The following is a 23062-nucleotide window of genomic DNA, read 5'->3' on the forward strand; positions in this document are numbered from 1 at the left end:
ATATATATATATATATATATATATATATATATATATATATATATATATATATATATATATATATATATATATATATATATATATATATATATATATATATATATATATATATATATATATATATATATATATATATATATATGTTTTTAACTACGTAAAACTTGCGAATATACAACATTCTTTGCTGTCCCATTGTCTGTGCATATAAATAGATTTTCAGGTTTACCGACTCTTGAACATGCAACATATAATGGTCCATGGGAAAACAATCCGTATTCAGATCTATACCTCATGATTCTAATGATTGCCCTTGAGCTTTGTTGATGGTGATTGCTAATCGACCATTCCCTGAGTCGCCATCGTCATTTATATATCCCCCTGTGCACCCCGGCGTCCCCTTTGTAGTTATGTCCCTGTGTCCCAGTCGTCATTTATATTCCCTGTGTCCCGGTCGTCATTTGTGTCCCGGTGTTCCAGTCTGTGATTTCTCTTTGAGTGTCCCGGGCGTCATTTATATTCCTTGTGTCCCGGTGTCCCGGTCGTCATTTATATCCCCCTGTGCCCCCCGGCGTCCCCATTGTAGTTGTGTCCCTGTGTCCCGGTCGTCATTTATATTCCCTGTGTCCCGGTCGTCATTTGTATCCCGGTGTCCCGGTCTGTATATACATTCGTTTTTTAGTTTTGTTTTTCTTCTTTATTTTTTTCCTTTTTTCTTTTTTTCTTTTTTAGTTTATTTAGATTTTTAGATTTTTTAGTTTTTTTATTAGTTTTTAGTTTTTTTGTAGTTTTTACCATTTTTTTAGTTTTTTTAGTTTTTTTTTTTACTTATGTCCTGGTCGTCATTTATACTCCCTGTGTCCCGGTCGTCATTTGTGTCTCGGTGCTTTGTTGTTTGCTAATTTATATTATATTTATATTTATATTTTTTATATTTATTAATATTTTTTTAGTTTTCTTTTTCTCTTATTTTTCAGTTTTTTCCTTTTTTTTAGTTTTTTCTTTTTAGTTTTTAGTTTTTTTTTGTTTTTTACCTTTTTTTAGTTTTTTTAGTTTTTTTAGTTTTTTAGCTTTTTTAGTTTTTTTATTAGTTTTTAGTTTTTTTTTTAGTTTTTTGCCTTTTTTTAGTTTTTTCAGTTTTTTTTTAGTTTTTAGTTTTTTACCTTTTTTTAGTTTTTTTTAGTTTTTTAGCTTTTTTAGTTTTTTATCTTTTTAGTTTTTTTTTGTAGTTTTTACCTTTTTTAGTTTTTTTTTCTTCTTTTGTATTAGTGTGAAATAATTCAGACGTCATATGCGGACAAACACGACGTCACTCGACAGACAGACAGTTTTTTTAGTTTTTTTAGTTTTTTTTTTTTACTTATGTCCTGGTCGTCATTTATACTCCCTGTGTCCCGGTCGTCATTTGTGTCTCGGTGCTTTGTTGATTGCTAATTTATATTATATTTATATTTATATTTTTTATATTTATTAATATTTTTTTAGTTTTCTTTTTCTCTTATTTTTCAGTTTTTTCCTTTTTTTTAGTTTTTTCTTTTTTAGTTTTTAGTTTTTTTTTTGTTTTTTACCTTTTTTTAGTTTTTTTAGTTTTTTTTAGTTTTTTAGCTTTTTTAGTTTTTTTATTAGTTTTTAGTTTTTTTTTTTAGTTTTTGCCTTTTTTTAGTTTTTTCAGTTTTTTTTAGTTTTTAGTTTTTTACCTTTTTTTAGTTTTTTTTTGGTTTTTTAGCTTTTTTAGTTTTTTTTCTTTTAGTTTTTTTGTAGTTTTTACCTTTTTTAGTTTTTTTTTCTTCTTTTGTATTAGTGTGAAATAATTCAGACGTCATATGCGGACAAACACGACGTCACTCGACAGACAGACAGACAGACATAACCCACAAACAACTTATTTTTATATATATTTATTCATATTTTTTTAGTTTTCTTTTTCTCTTTTATTTTTCAGTTTTTTCCTTTTTTTTTAGTTTTTTTCTTTTTTAGTTTTTAGTTTTTTTTAGTTTTTTACCTTTTTTTAGTTTTTTTTAGTTTTTTTTAGTTTTTTTAGCTTTTTTAGTTTTTTTTATTAGTTTTTATTTTTTTTGTAGTTTTTGCCTTTTTTTTATTTTTTTCAGTTTTTTTTTTAGTTATTAGATTTTTACCTTTTTTAGTTTTTTTTAGTTTGTTAGCTTTTTTAGTTTTTTTTTTCTTTTTAGTTTTTTTTTGTAGTTTTTTACCTTTTTTAGTTTTTTTTCTTCTTTTGTATTAGTGTGAAATAATTCAGACGTCATATGCGGACAAACATGACGTCACCTGATCCACAGATCCACACACAGACAACTTATTTTTATATATATAGAAGATATATATATATATATATATATATATATATAATATATATATATATATATATATATATATATATATATATATATATATATATATATATATATATATATATATACATATATATATATATATATATAATATATATATATATATATATATATATATATATATATATATATATATATATATATATATATATATATATATATATATATATATATATATATATATATATAGTCTACTAGATACAAAGCTGTATCCTGGGGGATTAAGGGGTTTGCCCCTCCAAAAAAAAACATTTTCCCGACTCGTTAAAACGTAACAAAAGTGCATATAAGCAAATGTTCTATGTGTTTTTAAAGTTTTTTATGTGTAGCCACCCCAAAAAAAATCATTAAGGTAAATGTGACCCTTACCCAAGCACTTTGCAGGGTTTTGGTTCGAGGGGACACAATCTTAAAAAGAAAACTGCTAAGAATAGGTAAGACTTCGGAGGGATGAGGGGCTTCGTTTGTAAACGAAAACCATATAAAACTGAAACTTGGATATTACATATAAATAAACCATATCCATTATTTGCATATTGACTCCAAATACGGAACAATTTATGGTTTTATTATAGCTAAGCACCTAGCTTTATTAGCATTACATAAAAAAAAATCTTAAAGACTAATAGTAGATCGGGTTTGCTAAGATGCAAACGTGCAAACATGAGAGTTTTGAATCCAGATCACGAATCATGTGCAGTACATTGAAGCAGTGGATAGTGAAATTCCAGATATCGGTGTATTATGTTTTGTAATTGCGTTGCTGAGCAAAAGTACTGAATTCGTATTTGTTTTTTTTTTCTCGTGATTAGCGGTCAGGTAGCGCTAAAGTGGAAAGAGATACAATCTCGAAATTGTTCATGGTTCTGGAATTAATGAAACAGGGTAGAAAAGCTCCAATGAAAATAGCAACATTTCCAGCAGCTTACGGGAAACAATAATAAAAAAAAGCTTTCTTCTCCTCATGTTGTACTTGGTGCCAAGACAAAACGATCCAAGCTCGGAATGTAAACCTTTTCAGAACAATTTTACTACTTAACCCAGCAGAACATAAAATTATCTATCTGAGAACCGGAGAATTCCTTATGTCTTCTAGTTTTCTTGGAGATAATTCTAGAGGAGCCAAACTTGAATGCCAAATTCGGTTTTTTGAGTTTTTTTCTGAAATTTTCGATTTTGATACCATTTTGTATTTTAATTGAGTAATTCTCAATTAAAAGTAATATGTTGAGCAATACTTTCTTACATAAAAAATTGTTTTGAAAATAATTTCCAAGTTGGAATGACGCATCAAATTTCGCTGATATCCTAGAGATAACTTTTTTTTCTAGACAAGGTAAAATCTTCTAAGGTCCTAGACCTGACATTGATTTTCCAAAGCAAAATCCTATTGTAACCTTTTTTATCTTGAAGTTTTGATTTTTCGAATTTCTTGCATTTTCTCCAAATAAACTGCCCTAGCGTCGAAGCTTTGTTTTTGAGAAATAATATAGCTCTGAGTATTGATAGGACTTCATATTGTCTCTCGGCCAATCTAAGCAAAAATTTGTCATCGTCAATTTCCTTGGCATCCCAGAGGAGACTTTTTTAGACAAGGTAGAATTTTTTTCCCAAGCGGATAAACAGATCTTGATCTACTACTAACTTCAGCTTGACTGGGTTGTGATTTTATTTTTAGTTTAATTTTGTGAAAGCAAATAAATTTGAGTACTGATAGAACTTACTATATCTTCAACAATTTAAGCAAAATTTCCGTATTCCCCATAGATTTTGGGAAATAATACTGGATTTCTTGAAAAAATTCCTATTTTGTTTTAAATCGCCGATTTTGCTGATTATAATTTAGGATTATTATATTTTAGATGTTAATGGTATGAAAAGTAAACAAGAAGACATCCACTCTTCTATATTTGAAAATGAAAAGTACGCTAAGAAATAATTTCTAAAGTTGTCACCGCGCATGGATTTCTTTGACAGTATAGAGGTAAATTCGAAACAAACAGAGGTTTCAAAACGTGGATAACAGATCTTGATCTTCCAGAATCGGCGCTTTCATTTGTTTTCTATAAGCATTAAACAAAAAACAAGTTTTTATAACTGAAAGTAAGGAGCGGCATTAAAACTTGAAACGAACAGAAATTACTCTGTGTATGAAAGGGGCTGTTGGCTCCTCAACGCACGGCTCTTTACGCTAAAGTTTGACTCTTTCTCTCAACTCTACTTTTTAAAACAGTAAAAACTTTAGCGTAAAGAGCGGGACGTTGTGGGGGAACAGCCCCTTTCATAAGCGGAGTAACTTCTGTTCGTTTTAAGTTTTAATGTCGCTCCCTACTTTCAGTTAAAAAAAACTTATTTTTTAATTTAACTTCTCTACCTTTTTGAATTAATGCATGTTTGATTTTGGCTCTCCCCACATGAATAATTAAAACGGAATTTGCGTATTAATTTTTTTTTGTTAAATGGCTTTCTCTTAGTTTTGATCGGACGATTTTTAGAAAAAGTGGTGGAGAGGAGGCCTAGTTGCCCTCCAATTTTTCGGTTACTTAAAAATGCAACTAAATTTTTAATTCTTAATGAACGTTTTTATTAGTATGAAAATATACTTAACTTACAAATTAACTTACGTAACGAACTTCTATATTCGTATATTTTTATTATGTGTATGAGGGGGTTTGCCCCCTCGTTAATACCTCGCTCTTTACACTTAAGCTTTAATATTGTCTCAATTCTTTAATTTGATCCCTGAATCACAAAGACCGTAGAACAAATAGTTGAAATTACTAAAAATACTTTAGCGTAAAGAGCGAGGTATTTAGGACGAGATGAACCCCTCATATGCGTAATAATCTCTGTTCATTTTAAGTTTTAATGCTGCTCCTTACTTTCAATTGAAAAAACGTTTTCATATTTATTTTTTTAATTTTTTTTAATAATGCTAGAAAATCTTCATGGAATTTCTCTTCCCCATGACAAATTCCTCCAAGGGAAGATCCTCCCACGTAGATCCCTCCCCTCAACCCCCCACAACCAGAAAAAATCCCCTGAAAACGTCTGTACACTTCCCAATAACCATTACTGTATGTAAATACTGGTCAAAGCTTGTAACTTGCAGTTACAAGTCCTATCCCGGGGACTGGGGTAGTAAGTCAGCCCCAAAGACATAATTATTATGTTTTTCGACTATGTTGAACAAAATTGCTATCTCAAAATTTTGATCCGTTGAATTTGGGAAAAATGAGCGTGGGAGGGGGCCTAGGTGTCCTCCAATTTTTTTGGTCACTTAATAAGGGCACTGGAAATTTTAATTTCCGTTATAATGAGCTCTCTCGCGACATTTTAGGACCACTTAGTCGATAAGATCACCCCTGGAAAAAAAAACAACAAACAAATAAATGAACACGCACCCGTGATCGGTCTTCAGGCGAAAAATACGAAGTTCCACATTTTTGTAGATAGGAGCTTAAAACTTCTACAGTAGGGTTCTCTGATACACTGAATGCGATGTGATTTTCGCTAAGATTATATGATTTTCAGGGGATGTTTTCCCCTATTTTCCAAAATAAGGCCAATTTTGTCAGGCCCTAAAACTTTTGAACAGTAAGAATAAATTTGATGAAAGTTATATATTTAAAATGAGCATAAAAATCCAATCCTTTTGATGTATCTATTAGTATCAAAACTCCGTTTTTAGAGTATCGTTTACTATTGAGCCAGATCGCTCATTACTACAGTTCATTACCACGAACTGTTCGAAAATTCTTTCTATTTTGAAATGTCGATACAGCGAATTTCCTATATTTTCTCTAATTAACATGTCCTAGATTCGAAGCTTTACTTTTTAGAAATCAAATTACTCTGAATAATGATAGAACTTTGTAATATCTCTTCGACAATTTAAGAAAAAGTGTCGTATTCCTCATAAATCTTGGGAAGCAATACCAGGGATTCTGAGGAAATTCCGATTCTTTTATGAAATTTCCGACTTTATTGGTAATTATATTTTAGATGTTTGAAGCAGCGAAAAGTAAGCAAGAAGTCATGCACTCTTATGTATTGAAAAATGAACTGTACACTAAGATATAATTTCTAAAGTTGTCATCGATTTCATTGACATTCTAGAGGTAACTTTTTTTCCACACAAGGTAGATTTTTTTCCAATGCAGATAGACAGATGTTGATCTTCTCAGAACTTTAGCTTGCGCGGGTTTTCCAGAAAAAAATTCCTTCTGTGACTTTTCTAATTTTAAAGAAAAAATTCTTAGAAAAAATTATTAGAAAAAATTCTAATTTAATTTTAAACTTAAAAATAAGTTTTCTGTGAATACTGACATAAATTGATATTATCTCTTCCTCAACCTATGCGAAATTTACGCTTTGCTCATAAATATCTGGAAATAGTACCGGAAATCATGAATTCGAAACAAAAATGTTCGATTTTTTTTTCTTCTAGAAATACTTGATTTGATGTTTATTATATTTTAGAAAAGGTGCCATTAACAAACGGAGACGTAAAATATGAGGATAACCATTCCTGCAACAAGCTATACAAAATAACCCTTCCTGCAACATGCTATACGAAATAACCATTCCTTCAGCATGCTATACAAAGATAACCATTCCTGCAATATTGCCTATTTCGCGGTTTCTTAAGCCACCTGGACCGCTAATGCATATGGAGTAACCTAGATGTCAGGAGCACAATAAACACAGCTGACACCTGCGCAGAAAAATATATATATCTGGTAAACCTCTATGTAAGAATGCAAGATACCAACTCATGAACTTGTTCAAAAAACTCTTATTTTACCTTATTAAAAGTTCGCACGGAAGCCGTAACTTCTAAAATATTTTTATTTTCTAGTATGTATTTTAACATTCAATTTATCCTTGTTTAATCATGATACAAAGAAGCCTGACATGGAATAAAAGACCTATCCCCCCTCGAAAACAGTAATAATTTTTTTCTTTTAAACTAATGATATTTTGCTTCTTCATTAATAGTGGGCAAAAGACTCCCTTTTACTGATCTGTTTATTCTCATTTTTAACTTTTGTTCAATTTCTCACCAGGAACTTCAAAGCTTTCTTTTAATTCTATTCAATAATTAGCCCCGTATGCAGTGGCGGTTCTGGCCTCTGTCGTGCCGGGGTAAAATCTTGGTTAGTGCCCCCCCCCCTGTTTCCCAAAATTTTTAGGTCAAATTAAAAAAAAAATCATTTTTTACAAAGCTTTTCGTTTATTTTAATTTGAATTTTCTTACTTTATCTTCTGCAAAATTATTAGTCATTTCATCCCAATTGACTGCTTCTAATTCTTCGGTTCTATCCTCATTAACATTAAATCATTTAGTAGCTACTTGCCAATGGACGGTCTTAACTTTCTTATTAATTGATATAAATGCTGACCCCCATCCCCCAGTACCGAAAAAGTGACAACAGCTGTGAAAAAGCAGAAAATTGGGCGTGCATCTGGAGTTAATGAGATTACGGTGGATGCAGAGATGCTAAAGGTATCCCTTCTGTATAACTGTTTTGACTACTCTCCTCGTGGTCTTCTGGAATAAAGAAACAGTCCCGAAAGATTGGATTGGTCAAAATCTTCAAGAAGGGCCATGTGCTAATTTTTGACTAACTGGAAAAGCACCAACTTAATATATGTATCCAGTAAAATACAACACCTAAGAAATGCTCTTGACTCGCCTCAGGGAAGAGCAACACGGCTTTCGACCTGGCAGGTCTTGCTCTAATCTCACTTTATTCTTAGACTAATGGTTGAAGAGGCCAGGGAATGTGGTATTTTATATATATATATATATATATATATATATATATATATATATATATATATATATATATATATATATATATATATATATATATATATATATATATATATATATATATATATATATATATATATATATATATATATATATATATATATGCTTCATTGATTCTGAAAAGGCATTTGATTCTGCTGATCGAATGATTTTATGGAAAATTCTAAACTATTACGGAGTACCTGATAAACTAGTAACAAATAATAATCGCACTCTGTGAAGATAGTGAATGTTGTGTGCCCAAAGAAAATAAGATACGCCTTTCTTCAAGATAATGTCTAGTGTCAAACAGGGATATGTCCTATTCCTGTTTGTTTATTGTTATGGACTACATTCTAAGATAGTCTTCAGACTGGAATGAAGATTTGCAGCCGACAGAACTCAGACCTGGAATTCGCTGATGACGTTGTTCTTTTCGAAGATGCGAAATAGCTACTGCAGCTGCTACTCGACACCATAGATAAAAAGGTCAAAGAATTTGGGGTTACAGTGTATGTCAGTAAGACAAAGAGCATGGCTACATCTGACTCTCTGACACTGAAATGCAAAGATAAAGTAATTGAACAGGTCAGGGAATTTAAGTACCTCGGAAGTTGGATTGATTATAATGGTGAAATAGCCAATGAAATCAAGAGGAGGAGTAGACAAGACATTGGCTTTTAGTAAGTCAAAACCAGTCTGGCACAGTAGGAAATACTCAATGCGGTTGAAGCTCTGGCTAATGAATATCAATGTGATGTCCATTCTTCTCTATGCAAGTGAATATGAGAAACTAAATATCCAACTGGAGAAACGCGTCCTAGCCCTTGAAAACATGTGCCTTGGAAGAATACAGAACATATTGTTGCAGGAAAAGGTCACGAACGGTTTGTCAGCAAACTGGTCAATCATTAGTTGCTGACCTTCTGAAACGTAGAAAAGCGCAAATAATTCTGAAACGTAGAAAGCGCGTAGAATAGCGTAAAATTCTAAACTTTTGTTCAGCGTATGGGGTTGATTATTGAATAGAATTAAAAGAAAGCTTCCAAGTCTCAGAAGTGAAATTCGAAAAAAGGGTTAATAATCAGAGTGTAAAAAGCACTTTTGAACATAGGTGTTTTTTTTTTCGTCTCAAAAAGTGCACTTTTCTAAGCTTTTTTCCATTACATGAGTACTAATTATTATCATTTTTGGCCAACCTTCTGGGGCTACACGGAAAGCAGGTCGTCCTTGTCTGAGTTGGGAGGATGTCATAAATAAAGATTTAAAGGAAATGGGAACTTCCTGGGAGGGTGTAAAGAGGGAGGCTTTAAATAGATTAGGTTGGAGGAGGAGCGTGCGTAGCTGTGTTGGCCTCAGGCGGCTTGGTGCTGCAGTGAGTTATTAGTAGTAGTAGTAGTAGTAATTATTATCATTGATGTTTGCATAGAGTTAAAAGAAAGCTTCAAAGTCTCAGAAGCGAAATTTTAAATAAAAATAGAGTTAAAAATGAGAGTTGAAAAACCAATAGCAGGAAGCATTTCTCCTACTCTTGGGTAAGAAGCAAGGATATGTTATTGTCTGTTGCAGGGATCTTTACGTTTGTATAGCATGTTGCCGGAATGGATTTCTTCAAATTGTGTGTCCCCGTTTGTCAATGGCACCTTTCTACTGAAAATTAATGCCATGAAAAGCGAGCATAAAGATCTGTATTCTTCTATATACGAAATGAACTGTATGCTAAGAAATAAAAGCTTAAACAATGAACCGTTTTACGGCTATTCATTAACTGCAGCAAATAGTATGCAGTCTTAATACAGGTAAAAGCAAAAACAGTGTGGATATAGAGTTTGATGATTACTTTATAGACCCAGAACTTGTTTCAGAAATTTTACAATTTCACCTTGACCTTATGAGTAATAATAAACAAAAACCATATAACGTGTCTATAACAGCTATACTGGAGCGTACACCTCTATTACCCGTGAGATATAGTTGCAATTGTTGCTCCGCACCAGTGACCCGTAGGTCAGTGTTGCTGCGACACTGCACGCGGTCTTGGCACCGAAGGTCTAGTTCCACTGTTCAGAAAATTATGACATTTAGCTACAAGGACAAACTTCAAATATTGAAGCATCGGCGTTTAGGCTGTGGAATATGTCTAATATACATTCTTTGAAAAACTGAAAATATGTAACTGTTCCGATCGTCCCTTTTTCTCCATGGTTTTGGCCACTCATATTTTGGCTACAAATGAATCAGGAAATCCAGGCCTTTACACAGAATATTTTAACGACCTTAACTTAATTGGGTTGGAATTCTAAAAAATTATCACAAATATTTTCCTTGTTTGCTTCTATTTCTGACAACAAATATGTCAGTAAATAAAGTTTGTTTTTGAAGGTTCCGACCTTGAAAATATTTGCATGAATCTCAGCCAATCTTGAGTAAAGTGAATGCCAATTTCCTTTTTTTATTTATTAAAAAAGTGAAATGCTCCATCGTGCTTACCTTTGATATATTAAGGAAGCATCAAAAAATGCTAAAAAAAAAAAAGAAAAACAAAATTCTACTAAGCTAATTTCCAAACGCTGCATAAAAACTCAACAATCCAGAAAAACTGCAAAAGCAAGATGGCCGATTGAGCTATATATTGCTCGGTTTGACAAACTAAATGCAGAACGGGGGCAAAAACCAGGGATAGAGAATGGCTCTAATAAGCAAAGCATTACTGAGTAAGTGGTTCTTAAAGAAGTTGGAATAAGGAGGAAAAATGTATTTATTGCTGCTTTTTCGCTATTTTTGTTAACAACTACATATTAATAAATATTACACATCTGTTTCTGCTTTCTATATTGGTTACATAATTGATTTTTTACTTCAATTTCTAAAAGCAGGGGCGAATCTCCAGCATCTTTATTGGGGGTGGAGGGTACAAGAGAGGTCCATATGCAAATAGTCAAGGGGCATGGGATACATAATAATTTTTTCTCCACATTAAAGGGGGGTCAATTATACCCCCCTTCCCCCCAAACGAAGCCCCCGAAGAAAAGCATAGTTTCAGCTACCAAAATCTGAATAGTGATTACTCTATATCGACGAGAAAACCTAAATTCCAGAAATAGAACTTAATGAATCCACTAGTAATGACACCATGTTTCTGTCTATTCCAAAAATTAAACTGAGAGTAGAAGTACCCTAAAGATCTTAAAAAGGTTGTCTTTCCACCTGGTCCAATGTCTACCCCTTGGGTGTGACAAACCATAGGATGTGGGGCCAAAGTCGTATTTGATTCTAGCAGGGGCTGTCGGTGGCATCCGAAGCGGATGCCCAAACCATCTGAGAGTTCACTGGGCAATTGGAGTTGAGAATAGAACTTGGTGAGTAAGGGATAGGGGTCTTTCATCAAACAGTTCGTGGTAACGAACTGTAGTAAGGAGCGACCCGGCTCAATAGTAAACTAAACTCTAAAAAACGGAATTTTGATGCTAAAATATACATCACAAGAATCAGATTTTCATGCTGATTTTAAATATACAAGTTTCATCAAATTTAGTCTTTGTCATCAAAAGTTACGAGCCTGAAAAAATTTGCCTTATTTTAGAAAATAGGGGAAAACACCCCCTAAAAGTCACAGAATCTTAACGAAAATCACACCATCGCATTCGGCGTATCAGAGAACCCCATAGCAAAATTTAAAGACATTAAAACTTAAAACGAACAGAAATTACTCCGTATATGAAATGGGTTGTCCCCTCCGCAATCCCTCGCTCTTTACGCTAAAGTTTGACTCTTTGCCACAATTCTGCTTTTTAAAACAATTAAAAACTTTAGCGTAAAGAGCGAGGGATTGCGGAGGGGACAACCCATTTCATATACGGAGGAATTTCTGTTTGTTTTAAGTTTTAATGTCGCTCCTTACTTTCAGTTAAAAAAACTAGTTTTTTTTTATGTAATTAATCACAAAATCTTCCCATCGGAGCCTCCCGATTCGACGGAGTTGTTTCGTCTGGCAGGCGTCTATAGTGCTCAAGATTGTGGATTTGAAGGGCCGTGTCTCAGTTGCGTAGAGCAGCCGTGAACTAAGCTCACGGATGAGTAAAATATTTGTATCTTCTTGCGCCTAGAGAAATGGGACGAATCTCCAAATAGAATTCCCAATTCTGCGTCCATGGAGCCGTCCTCTGAAATCACGGAGCCAATATAGGTGAAGTTATAACGTGGTCTCCACAAACTGTAATGAATTCCTGGGGCCTAACTAGGCCTGGCAGTTTAACTGCTATTATTTTTTGGCCAATTTCTTTAACCCCAACTTTTTCAGTTTCTTCATGCAGGACATTCAGTTCATTTATCAGCTTTTATATGGGGTCGGTAGCAAGTGTCAGGTCGCCTGCGAAGTTGACGCCGGTCAGGACTTGATCTCAAAGGCCAATGGGCAATCGATCGGTTGTTCGAGTCACGTTGTGATCTACGACACAATTAAACAATTCAGGGGCAACAGCACAACCTTGTCGCACACCAGTTTTGAGGGTAAATGACGTTATTCGCTTCCCAATCACTTGAATGCAGCTTTCGGTTTTCTTGTATAGAAAGCTGTGGGGTGAAAATTAAGCTTGCGATCGTGAGGTGCCTTGCATGATTTATACTATATCTTACGCATACAGGTAATTCACGGGGAGACTTGGCTAGAGTCCAGCCCGCGTCCAGTCAAATATATTCTCTGTTTACTCTGTCTAGATGCTTCTTCCATTTCTAAGCTTCCCTGATTTTACTTTTAGCTTCCTTCTGTTATTTGTCCTTGATGGTTTTTTTTTTAAGTATGATTCAATCTAAGTGTTCGGAACTTTTTAGTGTTTCATTCAGAAGTTTTAGAGGACAGTGTTTCTTTACTGATGTGGTTTAATTAGTTTTTTGTGCATATCTACTTTTATTTTGAATTAATATTCTTTTCCATTTATCATCTTTGTAGACTTTTGTCTCTTTGTGTTTAAAATCAGATAGATTTTGGGCTGTCATTCATCACTGTTCATTCATCGTATTCAAGTATTCAAGTTTTGTGCTGTTAATTATTTTTCTTTTTAGTTTCAACTCTTTCCATTTTCTTTTTAGTAAAGGTAAGAAAGAGAATTCTGCGGTTAGTGTTATCTTACTCAGTAATAAAAAACAGAGGTCAGATTTTACTGAATTGACATCGAAGTTTCGTAGTAGTACCGAAATAGAATTAATGCCTCGATTATAACGTCGAATCGCCTGCGAGCATGCTCCCAATAAAGTGCATGATTGTTGTGTTGTTAATAAAAGAAGCAGACCTTACAGGGGGTGCCAATTCACGAGAATGCTGGAAAAAGGGGGGGGGCAAGGATTTTTTTGGATTTTTGTGACGGTAACAAAGGTATTTATGGGGGATTTTCTTTTTAATGAAAATACCAAGAAAGATGTTTTTAAAAGGAAGGAGCATCTCCCTCCCTCCTACCCCAATTAGTGCCCCTAAGTTCTTTACTTTTTTGGTTTTCTCTTCTACTTAAAAAAAAAATGAAAATTCGACCGTTATTTTCAAATCTTCACATTCACCTGCTTATAACTTTGCGTTATGGAATCCCTTGCAGACTAATATGTATTGTAATATGTGTTAGAAATATGAAGCAGAGCATAGGAGTTTGACTGCTACTTAATTATTTACCTCGACTTGTCGGGGGTCTTGGAGTTTGTCCAGGTCTTGGAGTTCTTGTAGGTCGGGGTGGCCTTGTCGTTGTTGGTATTCTGGGAGTTGTCTGCGGGGCACCGTTCACAAAAGCAGCATTTAACCTGTCTGGACAGCAAACACCGAGGTAGCTGAAATAATTTAATTTCACTCAGCCGGATAGACATAATATTAACTAGATATATATTGAAATTCAAAGCGAGAAATATTATTTAGTGTTTTTATTAATTTCAATCAAAACCTAAATTAGACCTAAATTAATATCCAAAGAATACAAAAAACTCATGAAGGAGTGATTTCTGGCGTTTTACATGCGTTTAAAAAGTGAGAATATATTCTTATTCCGAAGTGAATAAATTCTTTGCTTTTAATTACTCTATTGATTATGAAATTGGTTTGAATGCACAATATAGGCTAGTTAAAGAAATATACTCGAATATACTTATAGTGCTATTTTGACTGAACTGGTTTTCTCGTATTTGATTCGTTTTAAAACAAAATTAAAAAAAAGAAGTACGAAGGTATAAAGACAATCTGTGATTTTTTTAATGGTTGGAGTAATTTTTTAATGGCATTGGAGTAATTTTTCTCACAAATGACCATCTTTTCGGTTTACCCTACTGTTTGCACTTATTCATACGGTATCTACGATTCAGGATTGCACATAAGGTATTTAGCGATTTAAATTTGTAATCCACATAAACATTAGCTTCTGCTCCAGTAAATTTTGTTGGTAAAATTTGGTAAATTTGGTAAAGATTTGGTTGGTAAATTTTGGTTGGTAAAAGAGTTGGTAAATTTTGAAGAAGTGTGACTCTTTCTCACAGCTCTACTTTTTAAAACAATAAAAAACTTTAGCGTAAAGAGCAGGGCATTTTAGAGGGGACAGCCCCTTTTATATACGGAATAATTTCTGTTCGTTTTAAGTTTTAATGTTGCTCCTTACTTTCAGTTAAAAAAGACTTGCTTTTTTTTTATTTAATAGCATTATAGGGTCACTGTCCTGAAAAAATAAAATCATCTTAGCAAACCCGATCTACTATTAGTCTTTAAGATTTTTTTTTTATGTAATGCTAATAAAGCTAGGTGCTTAGCTATAATAAAACCATAAATTGTTCCGTATTTGGAGTCAATATGCAAATAATGGATATGGTTTATTTATATGTAATATCCAAGTTTCAGTTTTATATGGTTTTCGTTTACAAACGAAGCCCCTCATCCCTCCGAAGTCTTACCTATTCTTAGCAGTTTTCTTTTTAAGATTGTGTCCCCTCGAACCAAAACCTGCAAAAGTGCTTGGGTAAGGGTCAATCATTTACCTTAATGATTTTTTTTGGGGTGGCTACACATAAAAAACTTTAAAAACACATAGAACATTTGCTTATATGCACTTTTGTTACGTTTTAACGAGTCGGGAAAATGTTTTTTTTGGAGGGGCAAACCCCTTAATCCCCCAGGATACAGCTTTGTATCTAGTAGACTATATATATATATATATATATATATATATATATATATATATATATATATATATATATATATATATATATATATATATATATATATATATATATATATATATATATATATATATATATATATATATATATATATATATATATATATATATATATATATATATATATATATATATATATATATATATATATATATATATATATATATATATATATATATATATATATATATATTTTTTACCGAATCAATAGAACACCAAAACACATTAGTGGCATTAATATGCTTTGATTTTCTATTAGAAAACGATATATTAGATTTTAAATGTCGGTTTTTCAAGAACAAAATAACTTACTCATTTCCAATTGGGCAGGCATATTGCATGAAGGTGTTGAAATTTGACGTAATTGCTGGAATATTACAATGTTGGACGAAACGACACCTGCCACGATGCCCGAGTGGTGTGTAGCACCGTCCGTATGGATAGTTAGGCTAGAAAATCAATATTAATAACAATTACAAACACTCAGTAATCTTACATAAGATACAGGCTCTTACCCCTTGGTACGCGAATATGCAGAGGTAGATTACCTAAAATATGCAAAATTATCTGTAATAATCGGCACTTGACCTGCTTTTAACTTGACGATTAGAAAAGATTAGGTTGTCCTTTTTTCGTAAAAAAAAATATGTGCTTTGTTTCTTTGTTTCGGTTTGTACTCTGTGGTGGTGCCATGGTACTATTAGAAATATGATAAAAAAAAGATTTAGCGTTGAATGACATTTACAGATCTCTTGACGAATTTACTACTGAAAGTATACTAGCCAAAGAGCATGTCGGATGACAGGCGTAAAGAAGAAAAGACTTAGCGTATACCGTTTTGTGGGACTCTGAGAAAGAGCAGTTTATTCCATTCTTGCAAGCACAATGTTTCGAGTCCCCTTATCCCCCTCCCTTTCCGAAAAAATAGAAAATTCTTCCTGAAAGGTCCAACTCGATTCTTGAGCCATGAAACAAAACAGGGTGTTTGCCTAAATAAATATAAAATTTGTCACCTTTTGATCAACCTACTGACAGTATATCCTTTCTATAAGGGAATGTAGTCACTTGCCTTTAGGCTTCATGCATAAAAAGGAAAGGATTGTTCGTTTTTGTCAGATACCCGTAAACCGACTTGAACTAATCTAAATGTAAGTCTCTGGAGAGTACTACGCCAGGGATTGGTTTGGTGTTACGGAGACTTACGACTTATATACTACAGCGTCATAGTTTTCGTATCAAGGATTGGTGTTACGGAGACTTGCAAATTATATAAAGTCATGGATTCGGAATAGCTCTGATCAAGTTATCATTAATTCTGTATTGACGAAGCGACGAATGAAAAATCTGAAAAACTATGTAGTTTTAGATTAAGAAATAGGATGAGACATCAAATCTGATGGACTGACCAAAAAAGGGCTAAGAACTTCAAAAACAATATAATATTAGAAAAGAGAGCGTAAAGTATATTATTGTCATCAATATAAGGCATCATTAGAAATTGAGCATAAAAAGTATTGTATTACCAGAGTTGAATAGATTTACTGGGATATTTAAATCGACATAAACTTTACAGCATCCTACCACTCCTTCGGGTAAAAAGAGACTACCAAAAGGCGAATCAGTTTTCTTTTTAAAGACTAAGACACGCCTCGAGATTCGAAATTCTGTACGACAATATTTGCCATCTGTGAAGAGAAGATTGTATTAAGATAGAAATTTCGTTTGGGGAAGCAAACTTTGGAGTACTGAGCAGATTAGAGTGTGGAGGAGCGTTCACGGTTGTTTTGGCCTCAGGCGGTTTGGTACGGTGATGAGTTGTCAATAGTAGCTCTTTCTAATTGCGCTGTACTGTTTATTGATGACCCATCTGTTACAGAGAAATGTGGTTCAGCAGAGAGGTGCTGTGTCACCATCTAAGCTTTGTCAGCTGTGGGATGTTTGAGAAACAACCGTTTTTCATGTGGACAGAAATAACTATGGACATAATTCTTCACATTTCATAGGACATAGCAGTTCTTTTTCTCTTTCGAAAATCATCGACGAGTTGAATAGTTGAAAATTATATAATAGATGATTCATCAGGAGGTGAATATATAATAGATGATAAATCAGGATGATTCATAATAGATGATTCATCAAGGAGGAGAAGGATGCAGCAAAACGTAACTCCTGTGGAGAATGATATTTGTTTTTTTTTTTCAGCTGGTTTCCCTAGGAATACATAAGTTAAGGCTCCTTGAAATTTAACTGAGCTGAAAAACTTTAACTATATATTCGAAGAACTTTTGCAAAATAGGGCTAATATTCCACATTAAAGACCGCACGGTACTAAACTGCATATATTTATTTGAAGAAATAATAGTTTGTCTTAAGTTTGCAGCGAGTATTACCCTAAGCTGCTGTGAAATTCTTAATATTTATTTTGTCCGTATTTACTATATTTTTACATATTCACTTGGTTAGAAACACAGTATTTTGTCTTTTTTCCACAGATTTTTGGAACTAGGTAATGATTATAATTATATTTCTATCGAACACAAGTGTCACATTGTATATTTCAAGAACAACTAAGTAGTAATAAAAAAGGCTAAAAAACCTACCTGCCCAAAGCCAAGATAATATTTTCGATCTGTTATCGAATTAACATATGATCCAGGGACAACAAGTTGAGAATTAACAATAAAGTCGCCAAGTTCACCCCTCATAATGTCTATAACGAAGAAGAAAAGAGATGATTAGAAAACGAAACTAAGTTCACCGGAGTAAATTACCTTAGACTTTTTTATTTTGCCTCAACCCCCCCCCAAACTTTTACGCGCTCTCTTTTACTTTACCTTCCTATCGATCTCTATCCCTATTTTTTTTCTTTCCCTGGCTCTCCCCCTCTTCAGTTTGCTTGCCCTTTACTCTTCCCCTTGTCTTTTTCTATTTCACTCACTCAGTCTCTTTCTTCCTCTCTACGCAATTTAGCACCATCTTAGATTTATTCAGTTTACAAACCATATAAATTTAAAAGTAACGTTTGGCTGTTTTTAGACAAGTACCCTATGTTTAAAAGTTTCAGTATTATTCTTAAATGCCCGTATTTTTAACTGTACATTCAAACACCACAATGTTTGTAAACAACACCTAAAATTAAGCCTTGAAAATGTTTATGATTAGCAATGAAACACTAGATACACGACTTAATGAAAGTAAACATAGAGCTTTTCAGATTGATAAAATATCCTTAGAAAGGGGTAAAAATGTTTTAAATACGCAACAAGGCTTCGGTTGTACTTTTTCCTAGAACTCCTGGGAAAAAAAATAATACGTTTGGTATGACTATTCTGCATGACATATTTTTTTGGGTTTTTAACGGTCACTAATTCAACCTTTAATAAATTAATTGGCAAAGTGGTATCATCATGCTAACGTTTGTGTAAGTAGCTACCCCGAAAAAATGGAAGGGAGCAATGGACTTACATAACGCTGTCTTATAACCTTTCGAAACGAATGACAGAATGGTTGGTGCATTCTGCAGTAACTACCATAATAGTGTCTGTCGCAAAATGTATTATTTTGATTAAAGTATTACTTTTCAGTAATACTTATAATCACTGAAATACTTTAATCTTTTCAGGCATACTTTTATGCTGAATAAGCTGCCTTCTTTTATGTTCACAGTTATGCATTAACTCTTAAAAAATTAATTTTTGTCTCGCTCTCACGAAATAAGTTTAGAGCTTACTTCTTTGTTCCGGTTGGATGGTTGTTATGACGGTTTGTCTTGCTCAAATGATTTTCAACTGCCGTCGTTAACACTACTGAGCACGTTGAAAGTCCATACCACAGCTTAGATACCAATATACAGTTATGAAAACTCCTATCTTGCCTCCTAGAAGCTTTTGGTAAAGAGCTCTGAACTTGACGCCTCCTCCAAGCGTGCGCTCCGACGCGTCGATCTTACTATAACACCATAGGCGGGAACGCAATTTTGTTTTGTTGCATACACAGATTAGATACCAATATTGGTATCTAAGCTGTGTTGCCAGTTTTCTGTCTCCAACCACTAGCATTGCTGCCACGCACTGTGTCCCAAAAATAAATCGAGTTTTCATAACTGTATTGGTATCTAAGCTGTGGTCCATACTGGTCCCATAAACGTGCTATTAAACCTCCTTAAACATGTAAAAGGCTTTGCTGCTTCCACTCCGATCGAAGAAAGTACTGCTGTGACGACGTTACTTTTTGTACTGACTTAATACAATTATGACTAATGACCCTAATGAAAGGTGAAAAAAGGTTATATAGTGTGGTCAGCCTGTACTTTTTTGATAGCATCTTGTGTCTGGAAAATATCATCCTGCTTCTATTTTTTTGCAAGGAAGAAATTTTTTGGCATCTCATTTAGTAACCCTAAGATTTACAAAATATTTAATAAGCAAAAAACTTACCCTGAGGTATCTGCTCAATGGTTCCAGGAGGAGGACGAGGTGGAGGTGTAGCTATACATTTTGGATCATTTGGAGCAAACTGACACAATGGTTTTGGTCTCTGCGTCACTGGTCTAAATGGTCTTCCTGGTCTAAATGGCCTTCCACCTCCTTGAGAACCTCCAAATTGATTTTTAGGTGGATTGAAACCCCCGAACTGGTTTGATCCTCCAAACTGATTTCCACCAAACTGATTTCCACCAAACTGATTTCCACCAAATTGATTTTGAGCTCCACCTGGAAATATTGCTGTTAAAGAAAAGCTAAGCTACGAAAAAAAAGTTTTTTTCTTATTAAGAAAAAGAGAAGAATAAGAAAGAGTATCATGTACTATAACAAACGTTCAACCAAGACCCACCAAACTGATTCACAGGTACTGCTACTGTGGTGAAAGGTCTGCTGCCACTGATTACTGGGTTTCCACCAAATTGATTGCTTCCAAAAATGACAGCTCCACTTTGAGGTCGGTTAAAGCCAACAACTTGAGGTCGATTAAAACCTCCAAACTGATTTTGATTTGAAGGCACAACAGGAACAATTTGATTTCCTCCAAAACCTCCAAATTGAGGCCTCATAATTCCTGTAAATTAATCTAATAAAATAGACAGAACAACAATGAGCAAAATAAAACGTAATATTACTATATATGTGGAGATACCATGATTATAATAGGCACTGATTATTTCGTTAGTGATGGCACATTTCTGCTAAGCCTATTGAGATAATATATAATAATATATATGGAATAATATAAATAATACTACTTCTATTAAAAACTCATTCCAGGACCAAGCCGCCTTATGCCAAAATAGCATCGCAAATTCCTTCTCCGCCTTTATATGTTCAAAGCTTCACTTTACTCTCTCCCATGAAGTTCCAAGTTCTTTTAAATCCCTTTTTACGACCTTTTCCCACTCCTTTCGTGGACAACCTGCTTTTCAGACGACCCTAGGTGGAAGGCAAAAAGGCACAATTTTTGGCAATATATCATCCTTCATCCGTAAAATGTGGCTTAGCTATTGTATCATTTATTTCATAGAAGTCCTAGAAAGTCGAATTGAACCACATTTTGTAAACAGCTTATTGTTCTCACCAAATTAGTTGCGTAAAACGTACTCCCGCATTTCCGTTTTTAATTAAGAAATAAGGACAACATCATTACTGCAGGGCTATGCGACCTTAGTCTTAAATCCGAGGAAGATTCACCACTCTGTTCCACGGTAACTAAAAAATTAAATTAGTAATTGATTATTATTGCAAACTGTGTTGATTTAGCATCCTCGATTCCCTATGGAAATTTTGAATAATGCAAATCTTGCTCATTTAACATTTGCAAGTTTTTTCATTTTAAAATTTGTAATTATTTTTACTGATAAATTTTTATTTCAGTGTTCGGTTTATGAAAAATCTATAACACCTAGATTTTGAGAGAGGCTAAAGCCGTTTTTTCATTGTTTCTTTTTTTTTCAGCCGAGATCGGTCCTATGTTGTGGCTTTTCTCGGCAGCTCAAATCTCGTTGGTGCTTTTTAAGGTCCAAATCAGGCGCATTTGAAGCGTTTTTTTTTTCAAGGAAATTAATCTGGCCAACGAAAAGCGGTTTTCAATCGCCCAACTTAGACTGAAAAGCATTAATGAAGACTGGGCTTAACTTACGAGATCATGGGGAGAACTAAGAAAAGAAAATCGTGGCTATAAAAGGTAAATTAAATTAAAAGTCAACATATTTATTAGTTAATTATTCAAAAAGATTGGACAATTAATCAAATTAAATGTCAACCTATTTATTTTAAAATTTTGATTTCAATATTTATTCCTTGAAAAATCTGTATTACCTATATTTCGAAAGAGGTTAATTTAAAAGAATATGGACGAAAACTAAGAGTAATTGGAAGCATCAGGAACAAACGTTCTTTTTTTTTTAGGAAATGGAATAATTTCTTTAAAAATAAGTTTTATTAAATACTTTGGACGAAAACTAAGAGTGATATGTCAGCATCAGAAATAAAAATTAAATAAATTTAACATAAATCAACTAAAGAATAAATTTAAATTATAAATTTTAACAATCTTAATACATAAATATTAGTAAATAAACAAATAAATTTACTGAGTAATAAATTTCAACATTTTAAGGTTCAAAAGTATTTCAATTAAAAACAAAGAGTAATTAAATAAAAAAAAGTTTTCAAATGAAAAATAAAAACGCTGTTGAAACCAGAAATATACGACAATAGCATTACAATAAGTCAATCCCGATGCGAACAGAAACTACTAGGAATAAATAAACTATACCTAACAGAAATTAAAGGAAATAATAAGATCAAGTTTGAAATGAACAGAAATTACCACGAATTAGATCTCGGCTGCTGTCCCTCTAAAATCACCCAAAATGTTTCTTCAGTAATCAATTTGTTACCTATGTATTATAGCCACCCCATTCAAGAAGTGGAGTTGGATTAATCCTAATAAAATATACCTAAATAGGATGAAAATATAATACTTTAGTACCAAAATTATGGAAGCTACAATAGAGGACGCCCATAACGCAATATATTAAATGCCTAACCTAAACCAAGTACCAACTCTATATATAAAATATTTAATTAAAATATACCTACTTTGTAGTTTATCTCTCTCAGGCTAAGCTGATTATCACCGAGTACATACTGATATACACAAAGAAACCGGTTCCAGTCAAATCAAGAACTTTAGCGGAGTGGCTATAATACATAAGTACCATCAATTTTCTGTGAATTTATATAATTCAATAGTGATTATTATATTTTAGTTCATTTTGATATTCAATTTCCTCCTGGCCTTAATAATTATTGTAAGGGTGCACTTATTCAGGGATCATGATTATTCTCGAAGCTTGCTGATTTGGTGTACGAATACCAAACATGAATATAAAAAGTTTGGCTGAATAAGCGCGTAGTAGCCTCTTTCACATTTAAAAGATCCTTGGATCAAACCATTTTTGTATTTTCAGACTGTAAGCGAAAAACAAAAGTCTATTAATTATGCTGACTCTAAATATGAAAAATGTAGTAATTTTAAAGCTCATAAAGCTATTAACACACAAAACTTGACCTCCTACAAAAAGGTGTACGATTTTGATGGAAATTTTGTAACAAAATTCAACATGTATGAGAGCCACAAAGTAAATGTAGTTTCCTACTTTTTAAGAGAAGGATGAACAAGTG

The 23062-nt window shown here is 33.1% G+C and overlaps 1 protein-coding gene and 1 long non-coding RNA gene across 3 annotated transcripts in view; one reads left to right on the forward strand and one right to left on the reverse strand.

The window, feature by feature from the left end:
- The window catches only part of LOC136041285 (proclotting enzyme-like), a 75594-nt gene that overhangs the window by 17371 nt on the left and 35161 nt on the right, over window positions 1-23062 (reverse strand). Inside the window, exons 3-7 of one of the 2 annotated variants that reach the window (XM_065725892.1) lie at window positions 20217-20438; window positions 19820-20095; window positions 17984-18093; window positions 15696-15832; window positions 13844-13995 (exon numbers count right to left, since the gene is read on the reverse strand). In XM_065725892.1, coding sequence (XP_065581964.1) covers window positions 13844-13995; window positions 15696-15832; window positions 17984-18093; window positions 19820-20095; window positions 20217-20438 — 897 coding nt within the window. The remainder of the gene's footprint in view (window positions 1-13843; window positions 13996-15695; window positions 15833-17983; window positions 18094-19819; window positions 20096-20216; window positions 20439-23062) is intronic. The other variant, XM_065725894.1, reaches the window with a different exon arrangement.
- The window catches only part of LOC136041287 (uncharacterized), a 45173-nt gene that overhangs the window by 1859 nt on the left and 20252 nt on the right, over window positions 1-23062 (forward strand). The gene's annotated exons all lie outside the window — the stretch shown is intronic.

Source organism: Artemia franciscana, unplaced genomic scaffold, assembly GCF_032884065.1.
Source record: "Artemia franciscana unplaced genomic scaffold, ASM3288406v1 PGA_scaffold_131, whole genome shotgun sequence".
NCBI classification, from domain to species: domain Eukaryota; kingdom Metazoa; phylum Arthropoda; class Branchiopoda; order Anostraca; family Artemiidae; genus Artemia; species Artemia franciscana.